The 23201-nt window shown below is 35.8% G+C and overlaps 1 protein-coding gene across 1 annotated transcript; it reads right to left on the reverse strand.

Annotated features, from left to right (window-relative positions):
* Positions 1-10308: 10308 nt before the first annotated feature.
* On the reverse strand, positions 10309-17376 carry LOC145820575 (putative disease resistance RPP13-like protein 1). Its single transcript, XM_082916671.1, has 3 exons — positions 12838-17376; positions 12379-12472; positions 10309-10574 (listed from the first exon to the last, which is right to left on the reverse strand). Exon 1 carries the CDS (start codon positions 17252-17254, stop codon positions 13112-13114), a length of 4143 nt encoding a protein of 1380 aa, XP_082772797.1. The 5' UTR covers positions 17255-17376; the 3' UTR covers positions 10309-10574; positions 12379-12472; positions 12838-13111.
* Between the last annotated feature and the right edge of the window lie 5825 nt (positions 17377-23201).

Consider the following 23201-nt stretch of genomic DNA (forward strand, 5'->3'; position numbering starts at 1 on the left):
GGAAAGAAGACGGTGACAATTCAAGCTACAGAAAGGCCTTTCGAGATCCATGAAGCTCATTATTCTGATGCCATCTACTTCACTGAATTGGCTGTCGAAGAAGTTCCCACCACCTCTAAGCCTCGAGGGGTCAAAATTTCTCGTTGGGAGGATATCAAAGATGACAAGGAGTCGATGGCAGAATCAAGTAAGCGGGCGATGTCTAGACCAGAAAGTCCGCCTATTCCTCGGAAGGTGATGAAAGTCCGAGAAGGAGGCAAGATGGTGTACTATTTATGAAGATGCGGGGAGTCGGTTTCTTCAGTCACCGACTCCAAGTCAAAAGAAGAGCCTCCTGACAATGATATAGTAATAAAGCCTGAAGTGGCTCCAGAATGCATGCAAGATGGGCCGAAGCCTCAGCCTGAACAACTTATTGAAATAGATTTGAGTGATGGACAAGATACACCAAGGTCGGTATTCATAAGTTCGAGCCTTAGCCCAGAGAAGCGGGAACAGTTGTTAAAGTTGATAAGCCGATACTCAGATGTGCTTGCTTGGTCATATAAGGAAATGCCCGGACTAGATCCTCACCTAGTCTCCCACTATCTTGATGTGTTTCCAAACTCCAAGCCAACTAAGCAAGCTGCTCGAAAATATCATCCAGATCTCGAAGAGAAGATTAAGGAGGAGATTGAAAAACTTCAACAGGTTGGTTTCATCCGGCCAATACAGTACCCCATGTGGTTAGCAAACATCGTGCCAGTAAAGAAGAAGAATGGCCAAATCAGAGTATGTGTAGACTTTCGAGATTTGAACAAATCTTGCCCGAATGATGAATTCCCTCTTCCTCACATCGACACCCTCGTAGATACTACCTCGGGACACCAGATGTTCTCACTCATGGATGGATTCAGTGGATACAATCAGATTAAGATGGCTGAAGAGGACGCAGAAAAGACTGCTTTTAGAACACCTCTCGGAAACTTCTTCTATACAGTCATGCCTTTCGAACTCAAGAATGCCGGTGCAACTTACCAAAGGGCTATGACTGCAATCTTTCATGACATGATCCATCATGAGGTGGAAGATTATGTTGATGATCTAGTGGTAAAATCCAAGAAAGAAGAAGACCATCTCCGAGACCTTGAGAAGGTATTCAAGAGGTGCCAAAAATTCAAAATGAGGATGAATCTTCTCAAATGTGCTTTCGGGGTGACGGCCGGGAAGTTCCTCGGGTTTCTTGTACATAGGCATGGTATCGAGGCAGATGAAGACAAGGTCAAGTCTATCAAAGCAATGCCTCCCCCAAATTCTCAGAAGGAGTTAAAGAAGTTCCTCGGGAAGGTGTCTTATATTTGGAGGTTTATCCCAGCACTGGCAGAGATCTCTGCGCCTTTCGGCTCTTTATTAAAAGGAGATGCCAAGTTCGAGTGGAACCAAGAGCACCAAAAGGCCTTCGAGAGAATCAGGGCGGCCTTGACCTCGCCTCAGACCATGATAGCCTCGCAGCCCGGGGTCCCTCTAATGTTGTACCTAACTTCAACCCCCAAGTCCATAGGGGCATTATTGGTCCAAGATGTAGATGGAGCAGAACGCCCGGTGTATTATATCAGCCAGAAGATTCGAGGAGCAGAAGTCCGATATACTCTAATAGAGAGACATTGCTTAGCTTTGGTATTCACCACCCAAAAGCTCAGACATTACTTCTTAGCACATCAGATTCAGATTGTTACTAGGAGTGATCCAATCCGATACCTCATCAGCAGGCCTGCTATAACCAGGAAGGTGGCAAGATGGTTGTTAACACTGGGTGAATTCGAGATCACATGTGTAGCCCCTAAGGCGATTAAAAGCCAAGCCTTAGCTGACCTCCTTGCTCAAATTCCAAGTGGTGACTATGAACCAGTGAATGAAGAAGTAAGAGGAGAGGTGCATGCAGCTATGGCTTCCGAGGAAAGCTTTTGGACATTGAGCTTTGACGGTGCAGCAGCCGGAGGTAAAGGAGGAACCGGGATAGTCCTTGCAAGCAAAAGTGGGGAAAAGTTATATTTGTCTTATAAACTGGATTTCCATTGTTCGAATAATGAAGTCGAGTATGAGGCTCTTATGTTAGGCTTGATAGCACCTGAGAAGCACAGTATCAAGAAGATTCGGATTCGGGGGGACTCAAGGTTGATAGTGAAGCAAGTTTCAGGACAGTTCGTCTTAAAGGAGCCTGCCTTGGCCACATATCGAACAACAGTCCGAAGGTTTCTTGACAAATTTCAGAAGGTCGAAATAGAGCATGTGCCTCGTTCCGACAACAAGTTTTCAGATGCCCTCGCTACATTAGGGGCAGGAGTTGATATCCCAGAGGAGGAGGCGACAATTATTATCAAGAAGAGAATAGAGCCTTCGATAATACCTGAAGACAAAGGCCTTCTGGAGGACTGGAGAAGAGAAGTCCTCGAACAACTCAGAAGCAAAGTTGGAAAATTGACTATGGCTAAGCTTGCCCAATTCATAATTATTCAATGTGAACTTTACTTCCGAGGAGGTACCGGATTCCTAGCCCGGTGTGTTGGCCAACAAGAAGCAAGTTTCCGACTACAACAGATTCATGAAAAATCCTGCGGGGATGGGGATATCAGTCTGTACAGAAAGATCTAAAGACATGGCTATGATGGTATATGACGGCCACAACCCGAGAAGCTGGTGAAAGCTTCCCAAATGATCTTGCAACTCTAGGGGCAAATGTCAACATTTCGTAAAAGAAGTCTACCTATGACATTTACAGTTTGCATTTACTACATTGTCCATGAAGTTCTATCTTTCTTATGTTATGAAGAAATTTATTTCCTCCATATTATGTATCTCCATTAAAAGTTATTTTCTCTACATTGTATATCTTCATTGTGTTATGTTGCTTGAAACAGTTTTCAATTTTTGTTGCCCCTCAAAGAAGAAAAAGGAATGCTAGACTCAGTTACCAACCTGAAGGGAGTTTTTCTTGATACAGTAGAAGTATACTTCCACTCGGACCTCCGAAGAGCAGCCATGGCTTCCATCAGTGCGAGTCTCAAGGATCTTTCTTGCTGAAGTAGAGCGTATGCTCCCACTCAGACTTTCGAAGAACAGACCTTGTTTCTATCAGTGCGAGCTTCGAGGATCTTTCTTGTTGAAGTAGAGTGTGTGCTCTCACTCAGACTTTCGAAGAACAGACCTCGCTTCCATCAGTGCGAGCCTCAAGGATCTTTTTTGCTGAAGTAGAGTGTGTTCTCTGCCTCAGACTTTCGAAGAACATATCTTGCTTCCATCAGTGCAAGCTTCGAGGGATAGCCTTTGCTTCCATTAGCTGCCGAAGTAGAAGTGCGCATCCACTCGGACTTCCGAGAGACAGCCTTGTTTCTGCTCGGACTTCTGAGGGAAAGCCTTCCGAGGGACAACTCTTGCTCTCATTAGTGCGGGTCCGAAGAACAGCCCTTGATTTCATCAATACGAGCTCCGAGGATCTTTCTTTTCAAAGTAGAGTGAACTCTTACTCGAACTCCCGAGGGATAGCCTTTGCTTCTATTAGCTGCCGAAGTAGAAGTGCGCATCTACTCGGACTTCCGAGGGACAGCCTCGTTTCTACTTAGACTTCTGGGGGACAACCTTGTTTTCGCTCGAACTTCTGAGAGACAATCTTTACTTCTGTTGGTGCAAGCTTGGTAGACTCGGTTATCTTCTAGAGGAGTCTTTCTTGCCAAAGTAGGGTGTGTGCTACCTTCGGACTCCCGAGGGACAGTCTTGCTTTTGTTCGAACTTCCGAGGAACAGCCCTTGCTCTCATTAGTGCGGGTTCCAAGGGCCCCGAGGTCGTGGATTTCAATCAAGAATTCATTTGCCTGAAATAGCAAATCCAACAAATGAGACAAACAATATCAATTTCAGATCATGATTCAGGCATTATCAGAATGGGGGCAACATCAACAAATAATAATTATCTATTTAAGCTACAACAATTTTATTACTCTGAGCAATGTCATGAAAATGCAACAATCAAGTTTTTGTCTCTCCGGGCTGGTTCCTCTCAAGCCGACGTAAAACTACAACGGTCACACAAAATTTTGGCATCAGCTATGTATTTCCCAAGCATCCACAAGTTAAACAAACAACAATATATCATCTTTATTATTCAACGAGGTATTTCATCATATCAACAAGTCCTACGATGAATTCTACATCAGGAGTTCGAGCATGATATCTAATATTCTCGGGGTTGCAACAATCAATCATTCGATAACAAGATTTATATACAGTATGAGGGGTTTATTTTCTCGGGTTTCATCGACAACAACAATAATTATTTTATTCGCCCCATTTAAGCAAAGCTAGCAACAACACTCACGTGGATTATATGTTCTTCCTCAACATCAATAACTCATACAAGATTCAAGTGGGTCATTCTCTCTCATATTACAATATTCAATATTAAAGACCCAGTTTATACAAGACTCTGACTCTAGACAAACAGAGGTAGCAAAACCCAAATTGTTTACATGTCCAAGTGCATAAACTTAAAAGCCATCAGAAATGGAGAGTCAAATTTCAAGGGTTCTAGAAATTTGTTCACAAAACCTGTGAAAGCCAAATAAAGATGGGTCAATGGAAAGCTAGAATCGGCATTAACTATTTCAGAAGTGAAGAAGACAAATCCCATATATATTTTTGCAAGCCCAAGTTCATGAACAACAATATATATATATATATATATATATATATATATATATATATATATATATATATATATATATATTCAAGAATGGGTTTCGGCAATCTAAAATAGCAACACAAAGAGGATGGGCCGATGACCGATGCCGCGTTGAGAGGGCGGCATGGTCGGCATTGGCTAGATCACAATTGAAAACAGTAGGTCGGCGGTGGCACGAGCTGTGCAGTGCTAGGCAAGACCACACACGTCGCGTTGAGTGGGCGGACGTGTGTGGTCAATGTCGGACAATCCGAAGCCGGAGGCAGCAGTGATGTCGCAGCGGAGTTGGTGACCACACACGACGCGTTGAAAGGGCAACGTGTGTGGTTGGCACTGGAACAACCAGGCAGACCGACACCACGTTGAATCGGTGGTATGGTCGGCGTTGGCAGGTCACGGCTAACAGTGATGGATTTCAGTGGGCGAGAAGGCATATCGACAGACCGACGCCATGTTGAGTGGGCGGCGTGGTCGTCACTGGTCAGTTGCAGTTGGGCACGAGACAGACAAGCCGCGTGAGTTGAGGTGGTCATGCACAGAGCAGCGCCGTGGTGGGTTCGCGCAGAAGCCGACGGTGGCGCTCGAAGGGTTCAACATCAGACCTGTATGTATGTCAAAATTATTGTCAAAATTATCGACACAGGTTCAAGATTCAATAGCATGGATTCAAGACAACAAAGCCAGATTTCTTCAATAAAATTAGCAAGGATTCAACATTGATTATTCCAATATTCACACACAAAAAAAAATTAAGATCTCTTCATCAAGATGTGCAACAGCAGAAATTTATGGGTTACATTATCCAAAAATTTATAAATCAGAGTTTATACAAATAAGAAGTTCAAAAATGGATTTCACAAAATGTTTGCTCACGGATCAAAAATCATAAGAAGAAGAGTATGTTTGAAATCAGAGAAATCAAGAGTGAGAGGGATTTGAGTTTTCTCATAGATTGGATGTATGAGACAAAACTTAGTCACAGCCTGAAGAAATAAAGAACAAGATTGGTAGAGCCAGCGCCGGGGACAGCCAAGACAGGTTGGCAGCAACGTGAGCACTGATATTTCGAGAGCCAAATCAGTCAGAGGAATTTCAGGCGGCTGGACCGACCAGCGACACGTTGAGAGTGCGTCATGGTCAACGCCAACAGTGACTCTCACGAAGGCCGGCGGTGGTGGCTTGTGTGGTCTTCGATGATTGTAACAGTGGGCAGTGAACAAACAGCAGCAGTCACGGTATTGCAGCAGCAGAACCATCTTGAAGAAGAAGGGAGCTGGGTTGGTCTCTCTCTGTAGAGAGAGATAGAGCCGAAATGACTCTGTTTGCCGAAATGGGTCTTTGCCAAAAAGAAGAAGCTGGGTCTCTCTTTTTAGAGAGAGGAAGTGTGCTGCCGAATAGGTCTTGCCTAAAAGAGTATTAGGGTTTTTGTCCTTATCTCCAAAAAGAAAAAAAAATTATATATAAAAGAAAAGGCAAAGATTTGATTATGAAGATGACCCTCAAAAGTGCCAAGGCTAAGGCTATATATATATAAAATAAGCCTACGAATATTCTGGAGCATTTTTCGGATTTGAAAATTGTATAAATTTGTTGAGGAAAAGGTCAAGTCAAGTTTGACTAAAAAAAAAAAATTGGGCTTTATACACTAAAAAATAAAAAAATATATATATAAAAAAATAAATAAATAAATAAAATAAAATGTGGCCTTATCTTGTCAAAAAAAGAAAAAAAAGAAAAGAGAGAGTTATTTATTTATTTTTTATTAATTATCAATTTTATCCGTAATTTACAGTGAGTCCTCAATTTTATCCATAGATTTTACCGAGACTAAATATTTTCGAAGACGTAATGCGGAGCATGGCAGATAAGGTAAAACTATGCATGTCTGAGAAAATTACAATTTCTCATACACGCAAGGGGCAAATGTAAGAGGGGGCTAATTTGAGCCCACTAAATTATTTAGGCCCAATAGCCCAAGATTAGTGAGCCCGAATTTATCGCAAGTCCAAGAATCGGTGGGCCCAGATTTATCGCCATCAAACGGGTTGAATCGCTCTAAGCCTCGAAAGGGTTCGGATCCACGAACCTAGAGACTTACTCGGGCCCGGACTCGAAAGGATATTAAGAAAGCCTAGAGATCCGAGGCACTCTAAGCCTCGAAAGGGTCCGGATCCACGAACCTAGAGACTTACTTGGACCCGGACTCGAAAGGGTATTGAGCAAGCCTAGAGATCCGAGGCACTCGGATTCGAAAGGGTTCGGATCCACGAACCTAGAGGTCCGAAACACTTGGCTTCGAACGGATTCAGACGCAATCTAGAAGTCGCTCCATTAATGAGTCCCAGAACACTTGCGGGCTCGGAGCTTTCCGGGGTCTACGTACCAGAACCATGGGCGTAATGGAGTCCGAACAAAGGACCCGATCCCGAGGACGGTGAGTGGAGATAAATTCACTCTTCAGTTAAACTAGCCTATACCCGGGTCGAGGTGGCACGATCTAGGGGGTCCCTGAGACTCGGCAATATTTGCGGCAGGGCGTTCTCTTGAACTACCCCTGACCCTTATGCGGCAGGACGTCCTCTGGGACTACCCCTGACCCTTTGGGATGATTGGGGATCATTGGTTAGGTGTGGCTAAGAAGAAGGGTTCGCCGAGAGGTTGATCTCCTCTTCGGGGTTTTCTCATCCTCGGAGAAGTCACCTCCTCGGAGAGGTCACCTCCTCGGACAAGGTGGTTAGAGAGAATATCCCCCATGTGCCTTGCACATGGGTTCCATCCTACATCATGAGGTGCCTATAAATAGCACCCACCCATAGCTTTACAAGAGATGAATTTTTTGAGAGATGACTCTGGGGAAAGAACTAATTTCCCATCTCCATTATCAACCTTGAGAGTGAAAGTGGGAGATCCATGGGAGAGCCATGCCATTATTCTATTCTTTAGCCATTTTGCCTTCTTCTTCACTCAATCTCTTATCTCCATCATCTCCTTTGTTTTTGTGTTCCTAAGTTGAGATTATTGAAGAATCTAAGCCTCTCATCATATTCTAGAGAATTCGAAGTTATTCTTCAAGGATCTTCGAAGATCTTCGAATTTTCCAACTCCTTTCTTGAACCCTCTCCTACAGTCTCAAATTGTTGTTATCACAGCATTTAGTGTGGATTCAATACTTCCTCACTGGAATTTGTCTTGAGAGGTCGGGACAAGTTCACAGGTTATAGTATCTTAATTCGGAATGAACAACAGGACACCTTAGTGATCTCTGCAAGGGGTGCTGCCCTGAACTTACAGGAGAGTGGGAAGATTTTCCTGTAACCAAAAAAAAAAAAAATCATTCACAACCGTATACAGGTTTATCAAAGACAAAAAAGAGTGTCCTATGGAGAGAGAGAGCCCACAACCCTTCCTAAATTTGAGGTTCTGGACAATATATATTTTAAATTTTGAGTAAATTACAAATACACCTCTTGAAATTTGCTTAAAGTATAAATTGTCTCCTATGATTTTAAAAATTACAAATACCCCATTGTCAGAATTTTTTATTTAACAGAATTGATTAAAAAAATGAAATTCATATTGCTCTCTAATACAATAATAAAATTACCTAAATTATTAATTGAAACATATTTCTAATATAATTAAAAACTATTAATTGACTTCATGATTTATTAATAAAAGGGGCAATTCATTACAAAATTAGAACCCTCACGGGTGGAATGTAATTTCTAAAATCATAAAAAGGTGATTCATATTTTAATCAAAAAAGAAAAAAAAAATTGACCCCATTATATGCAAGCACCAACCACAATGAAAAGCTGAGGAGGAACCAACCAAAGGCCAAAGCAGAAAGAAAGAAAAAGAAAATAAAAAACAGTTCTTGAACAATAGTATCAACTACCCAATGAAAAAAAAAAGGGACGAAAATTATAATGGTAGTCCTTGTATTTTGGTTCGTGTATTATTTTAGTCCTTTTAATTTCAATTAGCTTGATTTTGATTCTAAATTTATAATTTGATCCAATTGATAATAATTCTTAGTGTTTTTCTTTTATAAAAAATACACACATAAGTGTCATATATTATATTTTTAAGAACAAAATTATAAACTTACTAAATTCAGTTAGTTAATCTCAACCAATTTAGTGATAATTTTTCTTACAAAAAAACTAATCATATTATCAATTGAACCAAATTGAAACAAAATGAAAAATTAAGGGTCAAAATTGAGCCAATTGAAAGTGTAAGGATCAAAATGACACAATGAATAAAATATAAGGACCGCCGGTGTAATTTGTCCCAAAACAAAGAAAGAAGAAGCAAATTTTACTTCAGCAATGATACATATTTTAATTCAAGAGTTCTAAATAGAGTTTTAGTTAGTTGGCAGGTCAAAAGAAGATAGAAAGCACTAATGGAAAGCAACAATAATTATACATGGGCTAGTACCACATAATGAGAGTTCTTATTTTAGAGTTACCAAACATTTTTTATTTTACTTTACTCCTTTTAGTTTGACTCATGAACAATTTATCTCTTAAACATAATTACATAAGCCCCATATGATTGATAGACCAAAATATATTGTCAAGTCCATTAACGACTTAAGGAAAAAAACTAAAATACTTTTGTATATAAAGAGCTTTAATGTACAAATCATAAATATTTTCGTCATTTTTTGAGAGTCGAAATTTTTTCTTTAACTAGTGTGCTTTAATCCATATGCAATTTTTTTTGAATAATTAATCCGTATGCAATTTATCACCTGGCATTTATAAATGAGTACATAACTTTTTAATGTCTTGACACGAGTTTCTCACTGACAGTTAATTTAAATGTAGTATTTTATGGCATACTTTAGTTCACAAATTACATAAAAATTTATGTGAGTATTTCTAAATGATAAAGGAAAAATTGCAAATAAATCAAACTACAATAGAATAGAGTAAAATTTGCCACCAAAAAAAAATTCATGCACCCAAAACAAAACAGAAACGAAACAGCCGCAAAACATCAACCCAAAACCTCCATTTGCAAAAACAACCATAGTCCCTTAACAAGGCTTTGTGACTACTCAAAAATTATAGACAAAATCTCCAACATAATAGTCCTTGAACCCAAAATGCCACTCTCATCTTGATAAGTTCTGGAATAAGTTCCCAATTGGGTTAATCCTCATCAGAAACCAACTCACTTCAACTCTTTATGATTTGTGAATTAAAACTCATCACTAACTTTCATTAACCAATAAATCAACTTAAATACCTTTTTCTTATTCTTTGAATTAAACTCACCAATTTACGCCTGTGGTATAGATTATGTACATGAACTCTCTGTCAGTTCAAAATATAAACATGCATAATTCACAAAACTACAAAGAGTTCAGTAATTATTTTTAAATGACGGAAAGATTAGGTACACATAGCTAATACCACAAAAAATATAAAGTGAAATTTGTCTTAATGTTAATTATCCAAAGACTCCCTGAAAAAAATTGTCATAAACAATAAACCATAAACATTGTTTTAAATTTTAATAAAGCCAACAATGACAAACGATTATCCATTGTTTTAACTTACAAAATTAATCAAACCAAACCAAACCAAATCAAATCAAAACTTACATAACATAGGAAAAATCTAAAACAATGTTTCAAATTTTAATACAAGACCACTGCTATAAACAATCATCCATTGTTTATCTCATATAAACAAACCAAAACTTACATTACATACATAGCATAGAAAAAATAAAAATAAAACATTGTTTCAAATATTAATACAAGCCAACAACCATAAAAATTATCCATTCTTTTGACTTCAACACTATAGGGAATTTTAGCACACCATCTGGAACATTCTAACCTACAACAGAAAAACAAAACAATGTTTCAAATTATAAGGCAAGCCAACAACTATAAACAATCACTCATATTATTCAAATACAAGTATACGATAGCAAAAATTAAAGAATGAGAATGATTTGTTATAATTTTTCTCTGATATGGCATGATCAGGTTATCAATGTCTACCTTAGTATTTACTTTCTAATAATAATATGAAGACAACTCAACATAAAATTATTTATGGAATCAGCAGTGTTAGAGGCCTCGAATTCGAGGCCTCAAATTAGCCTCGACAGCAATTTTTTTTTTTTTTTTATTTAGTTTTTTTTAAGGGTGGTTTATGTGAAGGAATGTGTCAAAAAATTAGACATTTCACACCAACTCATCGTATAAAATTATATGAAATTAATAAAATTTAACCAACAACCTAACTAATCAGTCAATTTTATCACTCAACCAGTCCAATCTAATTGACTGATCAGTTAAGCTGCTGGTTAAATTTTGTTAATTTTATATAATTTTACACGATGAATTAGTGCGGAATGTTTAGTTTTTTTGACACACCTCTACACATAACTACCTTTATAAAAAAAAAAAAAAAAAAAAAAAAAAAAAAAAAAAGCCAAACCAACATAGCCCAACAAATAGAAGAAAAAAAAAACTCAGCCTGTATAGTTTGATAAAGTAAGTGAATTAGGTTGGACTTTATCAAACCATACAGGCTGAGCTAGTGTGAGATGTCTAATACACATAACCACCATTGCAAAAAAGAAAGGAAAAAAAAAGATAGAAAAAAAAAATTTAAAAAAACCAAACACACAGCAAAAAAAAAAAAAAAATTTGAATTTCGAGGCAATTTCGAGGCCTCGAATTCGAGACCTCAAGCATTAATCTTATGAAATCCATATAACTAAAGGGTTGTTTGAGATGATCTAAATAAGTGTACTTTTTAATTTTTTATGAAATATGGATTGGATTTGAAGTGATGTGATAAAGAGATGATGCGACTCAAATAAGATGATATGACTTAAAAAGGATAGTGAGTTTTTGACTTTTTTAAATTATGACAAACAAGGCCTAAGTTTGGGCCTTGGTGATTCAGGTTAGTCAAGTCTTAAACCAACAGCTGAATCAATCCTATTAGATCTACCCAAAGTAGTCAAAAACCCGAACCAACCCAATCCCATAGAAGTCGGGTTGGTTTGGTTCTCAAGTTTTTTTTTGAGTCTTTGTGCACCCCTAGTCTTTACACTGTGGGGTGGTGCATTAGGGAAAATTATTAGGTGGCCTCAAACTACCATGTGGCATTATTTATGTGGCACCTTGACAAATAAAAAATCACAAAATAATTTTGATGGATCATCCCTTGTCATTATTTAAGAAAGGTGAGTCAACATTATTTCACCGTAAATTTTTTTGTTACATCATTGATTCAAAGCATCGCATGAACAATGACACTTGATACTTTGAGATTACTAAATATTTATCTAATACATAACCCTCTTGAATATATAGATAGCTAGACAAATAGATAAGATGCCCAAAACATTAATGTAGTCCACAATTTTCCAATATTGATTTATGTGCAGAATTTGAAGCAGAATCAATTTCAAACCCTTTTTGACTCAAATCAACAAAATGCTAATAGCAAAAACTATTAAATGAAATGAAGAATTTTGTTAAATTGACAAACTTCATAGATGGTTCTATTTCAAGAGTTCAATTTCATAGGTGGAGAAACAATTTTACAAAATTAAAAAAAAAAAATTAAAAAAAAAAGGAAAGAATATGTGAGAAACAAAGTTAGATTTGGCGATACTTACATTAAGTGCGGGAAGAGCAGGAAACAGAGAAACCTCATAACAAACCCTTAAAATACATTGAAAATCGATAAGCCATCTCTCATTCAAAAAATTGCTGAAAATCAATAAGAAAAAAGACATTAAAAATTAGCAATGCTGGAAAATCTTTGCTATCAATCAAATTGTTTGGCTGAGTTTTTTAAAATATGAAAAAGTAAGAAAATCAAAAATCAAAAACACTCATCGTTTTTTCATATGATTTTCTATTTTTGAAAAAAAAAATATTTTTTAAAATCTGAAAATATTTTTTAAATGTTTATTATTATAAAATTAGTTTCTATTTTTTTGAAAAGGACAAAAATAAAATAAAAATAAAAAATAAAAAATAAAAATTGAAAACTTAACCAAACACTTTTTTTAAAAAAATTTATTTTGTTGAATGATATTCTATATTTATGTATTTATTGCAATACAGGGTACCTGGCAATTTGACTGCTTGTATTACGGTGGGAATCTCCACACGGTTTAGAACTTAGAATCACCAATCATCATGAACGGCGACATCAGGGATGTGAGCTAAGTGGGGCCAATATTTGCCTTTCCCCTTTTCAAACTTCCCTTTTAGTTTCCGACTTCCCCAGATCCGCAATTCCTTAATGCTGTGTTTGGTTGGGAGATTTGGAGAGGGATTTGGAAAGAGAAAGGGAAAAGGTATGTGAAACTATGTGAAATATAGACATGATTTATTCACATTTCACCTACCTTTTCCATTTCCCTTTCCAAATCCCCTCCCAAATCCCCCAACCAAACACAGCATAAGTGAGGGAGGCAGCCTTTGCACTGGTAAAGATTTGAGCCTAGGGCAACCACTGATCCAAAGTTGTTCAAGAGAGGCGAGGTTTTGAAACAACTTAGAAGATAGCTTCTCCAGATTTCGGAATTCCTTGATGTGAAGAAAGATTAGAGAGGTGGGCAGTAACATCCCATCTATCGGAAAGCTGGAACCCACCGGATGTTCTTCTTCTTTGCCTTCAAACAGCAGTAGTCTAGTAAGAGAGGATAAATTGAAGTTGTTGTTCCAATGTAAAATATTCATACACAGGTAGTTGATGCTCTGCAATCCGTGTGGTAGGGCCTTCAGTTTCTTGCATCCTTTGATATTTAAATTTGTCAGATTTGTTGCGGAGTGGAACCATCCTTCCGGAATGTCCTCCAAATTCTCACACCCATATAAGTCCAATGCTTTGAGATACCTGAGATTATTATTATTAGGAAGGGCATCTGGCAAGTATTTGAGCCTATCACAACCACTGATCCAAACAGACTCAAGAGATGGACAGTTAATTTCCATCCCCTCTACTAGCAGTGCCTCCAACTTTTCACAGTTCAAAATCCAAAGCTGTTTGAGTGTGGGTGGTAGCCCCCCACCTCTGCACGATATCAAGCATGTGAGGGATGGACAATCACCTACCTCTAACACTTCAAGATTATTGTCATTAATCTGCGTTATCCACCCGAATAAGGATTGCAGAGCCTCACAATCATCTATCTTGAGATTTTTCAGCGTGCTGGGAAAACCTGTCTCCGGAAAAGAGCTGAGACTTGGACAATGAAAGACACGCAACTCTCGAAGAAAAGTGAAGGTATGCAGCAGTTGTGGCAGTTTCTCCAGCTTTTCACAATTACCTATTTTTAGATGCTCAAGCCTCACTATGCAAGACAATCCTTCTTGTTGTTGTTGCTGATGTTGCCCTTCATTTTCTTCATCCTCATCTTCTTCAAACAATGAAACAAGCTGGGGGCAGCCTTCAATTTCCAAACGTCGGAATGCAGGGAGATTGTGTTGCTCTCCCGTCTCATTCTTCCACAGTGTCTTGAGTTCTTCACACCTAGTAATCTTGAATGCTTCGAGTTCCATCAGCCCATGAGTAACCCATTTCGGCAAGAGCTCAAGTTTTTTAAGCATCCCAATGCTCAAGGAAGTCATTGAACTCAGATGCTTAGACTTTGCATTTGCTGATATCACTTCATCATCAACCATGCTCCTCATCTCAAGGACCGCTCGAAGGCTTGTTAGAGGAACGCCATTCATAGCCAGGGAGGTTAATGATGGGAGGACAAGGCTGGAAACTTCAACTAGGAATTGCGGGCACCCCTCAATAGCTAGATTTTTCAAACAAGGTAGACCACTGGGCAACATTTTGACAAGTTTAGGACAATTTTTTATGTAGAGCACACTAACATGTGTAAATGTTTGAACTTCCTTATCATCTTCAAAAGTATACCAATACTCCCATTCTGGCATATCCATAAAGCTTAAAGTCTCTAGTAATGGAAAAGGTTTGGCACCACCGTGCCCATAAAACTCACGACCCACATGCTTTAGTGCACTCATTCCTTTAATGTAAAGATTTTTAAGAGAGGGTAGTTGTCCGAGTGGTGGTAAGAATGCACAATTTCCACAATCGTCTAAACTTAGGTGAGCCATATTGGAGAATAAAGGATCTCCTATCCAAGTTGGAAATCTTGTACCAAGGTAGCCTTCGATATGGAGCTCTTTTAAATTCTTGTGGGGTTGTAGCATGTCAAGCACTTCTGTTTCAACTCTTACATCTCGTGAATCATCCGAGTGCACACTCCATTCCATTGATAACACATCTAAGCCCTGCTTATCATTTAAATTCGCCTCTCTTGCATCTAATGGAACCACCACGTTCTGTAACCCAGATAGGCAAAGCTTCCCCCGAAGATAAATCAAATTTCCCAACTCTCTTAACTGATGCCCATTGTTTTTAGTAACAATGAAATTGGACAGTGTTTGAAGACTAGCCAACTTACCTATTCCCAGTGGCATTTCTTCTAAGGAATGTGCATCTGTAGTATCGAGATGACGTAGGTCAATTAGGTTTCCCAAATCTGATGGCAACTTTTTTAGATTTTGACATTCTCTTAACATCAATGTTTGCAGATTGTAAAGAGAGCCTAGTGATTCAGGTAATTCTTCAATGCAGGTGTAGGATAGGTTAAGATACCGCAGATGTTTCAAATCTCCAACCGAATTTGGAACTTCTGTGATGCGATATCTACTCATATTGAGCACCCTCAAGCGTCGTAGCTTCGGCAATAGATTAAGAGGAACATTGTTTGCCAAATAACAATGCCCACGATATGGTGAGTTAAATGGTAAGAAGGTCCGTAAATGCATGGCTCTGTCAAAGATCTCAAATTTTTTCATACCCTCATGGACCTCCTGCATGTAAGATGAATGTCGAGCTTTCTTTATATTTTTGCATTGCTTCTGATCTTTCAATCTATCCTCCAATCTAAAACAAGTATCTCTTGCAACTGCTCGAGCCAAATCATTGATGAGGTCGTGCATCACAAATTTAGTGCTTTTAATGGTGCTTTTACTGGTACTTGATGGTTGGAAAAAAGACCTCGACAACAATTCTCGAAAGTACTCACATCCTACATCTTCCATTTGCTTCTCTCTTTGTTGTTGAACAAAGCCCTCCGCCATCCACAACAAGACTAGCTCCTCTTCCTTAAATTCATAGTCGTTGGGTATTATTGAGCAATATGCAAAGCATTGCTTCAAATGCGAAGGGAGATGATTGTAGCTCAATCTCAAAGCAGGTAGGATATCACTTTCTTGATGTGGTAAATCCCATATTTCACTACGCAATACATTAACCCATTCCTCATATCGTTCTTTGCAACGTAAAAGGCCACCGAGTGTCTTAGCAGCTAGAGGCAAACCTCCACATTGCTCCACAATTTTCTTACCAATTGATACCAAATTTGGATTTGCATCAATACTTGGATTCACAAAGGCATGTTGTGCAAACAACGACCAACAATCTTCATCTGATAGGACCTCAATGTCATGAAGTTCAACAGCTCCCATCATTCTTGCAACATCTCTGTCACGTGTTGTCACCATGACTTTACTCCCTTGGGCTCCATCACTGAAAGGTTTCTTCAAAAGATTCCAGTCATTGTATTTTTTGTTCCAGACATCGTCTAAAACAATTAAGAACTTCCTTCCAGCCAAAGCCTTCTCTAGTTCAACTTGAGCTTGGTCCAAGTTATTAAAACTACATGTTTGGGAAGTGACTGAATCATAAATAGCTTTTGTTATTCTCAGAATGTCAAACTCATCTGACACACAAGCCCATGCTTTCAAATCAAAATGCTCCTTCACGGTTTCATGGTTGTATACCATCTGCGCGAGGGTGGTCTTGCCAATCCCACCCATACCCACAATGGGAATTACACCAACATTGCTATGACTTGATTCATCCCCCCTTATGAGCAGCTCAATTATCTTACTCTGATCATGTTCTCGGCCATAAATGCGACGTTCATCAATTAAAGATGTAGACTCTGGTCTTTGCCAAGTCTGAGTCGTAGGTGTAGGGGTGGTTCCAATAATCTTAACCAAATTAAGTTTCGAACATCGTTCAAAAATATCGCTTAATCTGGTATTGATCTCCTTAATCTTGGAACTCATTTCGCAATGAAACATGACAGAAGTCGGCTTGAAATTGATACAAGAAGTGGGGATGAAGTTCCATACCTTGCTGGAACTAGCCTGGGTCGGCTCTGACATCAGCTTCCGTCGCCGCAAAGCTTCGGTGGAGAATTCGTCCACTAAATCATCTAAATCATATGCCAAATCCTGGAGATCTTCCAGCCATTTGTTCACGGCTTGATCGGTCAATTGCTTACCCTCTGCGTCAGTGAGAAGTGCTTGAATTTGGGAGAGAGTGTTGGTCCAATTGCTCAGCTCGGTATGGATGCCGTCGTGGTGGAGAAATTCCAACCAATCACCAGAGGCCATCTTGTCAAAGAGCACAGTGATGAACGCACCGAGGAAGACTTCTACGATAGCCATGGATTCCAATTGCAGATTTTTCAGTAAAAGCTTTAGAATTTGTGAAACAATAACAAAACAGGACAGTAGTAATGCCAATACAGAATGGTGGGTGGATTTCTCTCTCTCTCTCTATCAACATCAATCACAGTGGACAGAAGAGGAAAGTGAGTAAGAAAAAGCAGAAAGTAGAGGGCCCCTTTGAGTGAAGTCGAAATTACATTATTGGAGAGAGAGAGATAGGTCAATAATGGCATCCGCTTTCGGTGGCATGGACCCTCTATGGAGAGAGTCTTACAGTTTTTATTGAAAAATAAATAAATAAATAAAAATGAAGAGCGTAAATTCCAATGACACTGCCTCCTATTTCTATCAGTGCTGTCATTAAAAAAGGATAATTATTTTAGGTCATGTTTGTTGGGTGGACATGAGCTTGGGACTAGACTAATAGTCCAATAAAATTATTAATCCGATATTTGGTTAAACAATTGAAGTACGGACTAATTATTTTAAACTTGATTATTAGTTAAGATAGGATACATAATCCAACGGATTCGTAGTCCTAAGACTATTAGTCATGAGAATGCTAATCCAGTCCGCCCAAACAAACATGGCCTTAAAGTCTTAGTCATGGTCGCATGATATTTTGAGGTTGTTTGAAATGATCTAAATAAGTATATTTTTTAATTTTTTTTAAAAAAATATGTAAAAGAATAAAAAGGTAATGTAATGAAAAAAGATAAAAAAAATAAATTATTTTGATATTATCAAACTTAGCTTTAAGGGTTGGTTTGGGATGTCTTAAAAAAGTGTACTTTTTATCTTTTTACGAAAAGATGTGCAGAAAAGTAAAGAGATAATGTGATGAAAAAAAAATTAAAAAATGGATTATATAGTCTATGCCAAACAACCCCTAAATAAAAATTTAAAAAATTAATCATAATCAATCATTTCTACATGTTGGCGTCTTGTGCAGCCCTAAATTAAAGTAGGGCCATGCTACATCCCTTAATTTTTGTCCCAATAATCTCCCTAAATTTCAAACCAAGACAAAAAATAAAAAAATAAAAAAAATTTCAAAACGATGTCATTTTAGGGATTAAAAAATTAGGAGGACTTTTTTAGGGGACAAATCATTTTTCATTGAAGTATTTATCAGGGTCTCCACATGTTTACTCTCTCGAAATCAACATCACAGATACAAAAGGCTCTTTTGGATAGAGTTAAAAAAAAGTTAAAAATTAATTTTTAATTTATTTTGAATTAGGCTAAGTTTGATATTTTTTTACTAAGTTAAAAAATTAAAAAGTGACTATTTTATTTAAATCACATCATCTTATTAAAGTCACATCACCTTTCTATTATATTACTTCAAATCAACTCATGTTTTATAAAAATTTAAAAAATACACTTATTTAGAATATTTGAAACAACCCCTAACATTATTTCTTATATTTTTTTATAAAAATTAACCTTTAACTACTTTTTCAAAATAATTCAAAGTTAACTCTCACCAAAAATCAAAGAATCAGAAAAGTAACAAAAAAAATAAGTAGAGAGAGAGTATCTTCTCGCCGAACAGAGACTGAGCCCGACGCGGTCCCAACGAGTGGTGGACGTGGTGAGACGCTTGAGAATAGTTTCAAGGTATTCCCGTTTGGTTTTTGAGTTTCTATTAATTTAATTTTTATATTAATATTTTAATATTTTAGTTTTTTTTTTTTTTTTTTATGTATATCAAATCTTTTTTATTATAATAGTTGATTTTCTGTAACTATAAGTATTTTAAGTGTCTTGAATTTATATTTTTATATTTTTTTTTGTATAATATTATTAATTATACTCTTCATATAGAAAATAAAAAAATTCTATTATGTTATCGGCTTCCTTGGAGGAAAAAAAAAAAAGTACGACACAAGTTGACTATTTTGTTATTGTTATTAGTTTTGTATATCGCCTCCGTTTGGGCAGTGGGTTGACTTTTTGGCTTTTTGGTTTTTTGGTTATTTTAGCCTGGTTTGGGAAGGACTTTTTGGTTTTTTGGCTTTCTTGATTTTTTTTGTGAGAGAGGATTGTAATGATTATAGGTTGGATTTGATGTTTTGTTTTTTGTGGCTAAAATAGCCTATTTTATTTTTTGTGACTATTTTAACCAAAAAAGCCTGGGCTTTTTCTTGCCAAACGGAGGCATATGTTTGACTGTTCATTTTTCTTTATATATGTGTATCAAATATGTTTAACAGTCAACCGTTCTAATAAGAGTACGGGTTTGTAGTTTTTAAAAAAATTGTTTGTTTGGGTTCTTAAATTTTGTGTGTGTGTGTGTATTTTTCAGTGTTATTAAAAATATTTTTTTAAAATTTTTTTTATGATTTTTTATATTGATAGGTTTTACTATTATTTTTCTTTGTGTATATCAAATCTCGTTGACTATAAATATTTTAAGAGCCTTGGGTTTGTATCTTTGAAAAAAATTTATGTTTGTATGTTTATAATTTATGTTTTCAATAAATTGGTTTTTTGTTTTCAAATCTCGTTGACTATAAATGTTGTGTGTTTTTAAAAAACTAATTTAGCGTTCTTAAAATTTGTTGTTTTTTTAAAATTTGATTTTTTTGTTTAAATAGTTTTTTTTGGGGGGGGGAGGGGGGATTATTATTTATATTAATGGTTTATTATTATTTTTATTTGTGTATATCAAATCTTTTTATTGTAAGTGTTCCAAAAGTATGGGTTTGTATGTTGATATTTTGTGTGTAACTGTTAATTATACTTTTTATTTTCTTGATTAAAAAGTAAGAGAAATAAAAAGTTTCATTATGTTATTAGGTTCCTTAGGGAAAAAAAAAAAAAAAAAAAAAAAAAAAGATTATTACTTTTCTAGTTTATATCAAATCTATTTTATTGTAATTATTATTTTTCTTTATATAAATCAAATCTCTTTTATTGTAAGTTTTTTTTTTTTTTTTTTTTTTTGCCTACAGTAAGTATTCTAAGAGTCTTGGTTTGTAATTTTTTTTAAAAATCTTTGTTTATTTGTTTATTATTATTATTATTTGCATGTGTTTTTTTTTAAAAGAAAAAATAGTGTTTTTAATATCAAATATTACATTAGATATGGTTGTACTGTTATACATATGATTCATATGTACATATCAGGAAAAAAAAAATTGAATTTCATATTATAACTCCAAACGAGCTTGCACACGCATTGCGCAGGAGTCTAAAAATGACCCGCGATCTGTGAGCTGCCCGGCATGAGCCCCGTTTAGGCTTGTTTGGGCCCGGGCCCAGCTCGAGCCCCATTAGGTCTGAGCCATCATTTTGAAGCCTGGCTCGCCTTGCCCAACTCGTGGGATGGCCCATTGGCCCCCTTAAGGCCCACTCAAGGCCCGGGCTGCCCCAAGCCCAGTGTATTTTTTAGTGAAAAATAATAAACTTTTAGTAGAAAACATTAAAAAAATATTTAAAAAATTGGTAGGCTCGCCCAACCTTGAATATCCTTGGGCATGGGCTTAGGCCTAATTTTTTGGGTTTGTAGGGCGGCCCAGCCCTGCTTGAATTTTGGCAGGAGCTCGCGAGGACCGACATGGACCAGGTCGAGTAGGGCCAGATTTACACCCTTAGCATTGCGTGTGCCTAACAGTCAGTTTAATACAAATCCTTTTTCATATTTAAAAAATTATGTTCTTCTCCCTGGATTTATAATTTCATTACAAATTATTCCCTGAATTGTTGATATCATGTCTTAAAATTTTCTAAATGACAATTTTATTCTTTTTTCCTACCATTTCTTCTTCCTATCATTATGACTATATTCTATAACTTTTTATTATTAAATTCTACCTCAACATATTCTTATTGAGTGATAATATACAAACATAAATTTTATATAAAATTTTCAAACAGAATAACATAGTTTAATGGTGATCTTTCACTTTAAAACGAAACTCATAAACATGATTTATATTTACAATACTATCACTATCACAATATTTTTTTATATAAATTTTTATATATGAATATAATTTTTCATTTTTATTTCCACCATTATTTTCCTTTCTCGTCTATTCACCCACATTTATTACAGCATTACCAAACATTGTCATTCACGTAAAATCTAACCAAACACCTAATCAAACTTGAAAGCCCCAAAATACAATGCATATATATACGTTTATACAAAAATAACATCAACAAAAATGTACTCCACACCCTCATGAAGTTTTTAGAAATAATTTTCCGAGTTTTTAATTTAAATTTTTGTATTTTTAATAATTTTAAAAATATTTTAATCAATTTATTTTTAGTTTTTAGATCAATTTAATCTAGATATATTTAAAAAGTATAAAATTTGTACAAGTTTTTTTTTAAAAAAAAATTCATTGAATACAACAAAATAAGATAATGTAATGATTTTTATATTTTTGTAATTTTTTGTATTAAGTGAATTTAAAAAAAAAATCACAAAATATTATACTTCTTAAGTATATTTAAATTAAGTGTATCTAAAAAATAAAAAAATACTTAAAATATTCAAAAAATTCAATAAAAATAAAAAAAACATGAAAAATAAATAATAAAAAAAAACTCATTTTTTTCTATGAATTAAACCAAAGAAGATGATTGTTATTTTTTTTGAAATGACATAAATAAAATATCTGTATTATTTTATTATTTTATATGTATAAATATTAAGGGATAAATATGTCATTTTAATTTGATAGGAGTTAAATATAATTTTTTAAATGTAAGGATATATATTAAACAGAAACATCAGGGATGCTAGTGTAATTTACCCTTAAAAAAAATACTAACAGGTGGCAGGGTTAGAATTACATTATTGTGTTAAAAAAATACAAATTTAGAAAATGAATTGTTTAAAAAATGAAATGACCAATATTTTTCTGGGTGTTTTTAATCTCTGTTACTCTTCAGTTTTGTTTTCAGATTTTTTTTTTTAAATAGAAATTAATTTTTTAAAAATAAAAATAAAATAATATATTTTAAAATTTTCAAAAATGAGTTCTGTTATCATAAAAGATAAAAGTATGTGAAAATAATATGCATTTTTTATTTTACACTTTTTACACTAAATTAGTTTTTATTTTACATTTTTAGAATTTTTTTATAAAATTGGTTTTGAAAATCAAATCAAACAAATTGTATACCATATACACCCTTTAATATATGTAATTTAACCATTACTCTTCGTAACTTTCAGTTTAAGGTTAAAAACATCATAATCTCCGCTACAAAATTTTGGTTTGGTTTGGTTTGGCATGTCTTGAAAAAAATTAAAAAATTAAAAAGTTACTTAAAAAGTTAAAAAGTTATCACTATTCACAAAAAATAAATAAATTTACACATAAAAAAATCCAACTCAACTTTTTGCTGAAGTGATGGACTGTCCGCGTGATTGGTCTGCTGTATTGGTCTAGAAATGATTGCCTCCTTCGCAGGCAACCATTTAGACTGTGCTGTTCGGCCCGTGAGAACCAATAATGATACATTTTGATAATTTGAATCGTTCAATATGTAGAACTCGTTGAGTACTATATACCTGTAAAAAATCACGTTGATCGGATATCGCTAACTATATGATCAAATCAGTTTTGTATAAAAAAAAGAATGGTGTTATAGTTTACTGGTGAACAAAAACTAATCCGATCAATATGATTTCGATATCCGACCAATGTGATTTTTTTATAAACATATAGTACTCGACAAGTTCTACATATAGAACGGTTCAGATTATCAAAATGGAACTCGTGATAGGCCCCACAGGCCGAACAACATAGTCCAAATGGTTGCCCACGAATGAGGCAATCATGTCCTTATCTCTTACACTTCGCTAGAAAAAGGTGCCGTACAGCCTATTACACTTACCTCTCCTATACACTTATTTATACAATTTTTTATTACATATTTTTTCGTAAAAAGACAAAAAGTTAATCCAAATATCTAT

Source organism: Camellia sinensis, chromosome 2 (genome assembly GCF_055761805.1).
Source record: "Camellia sinensis isolate YWXY chromosome 2, ASM5576180v1, whole genome shotgun sequence".
Taxonomy (NCBI): domain Eukaryota; kingdom Viridiplantae; phylum Streptophyta; class Magnoliopsida; order Ericales; family Theaceae; genus Camellia; species Camellia sinensis.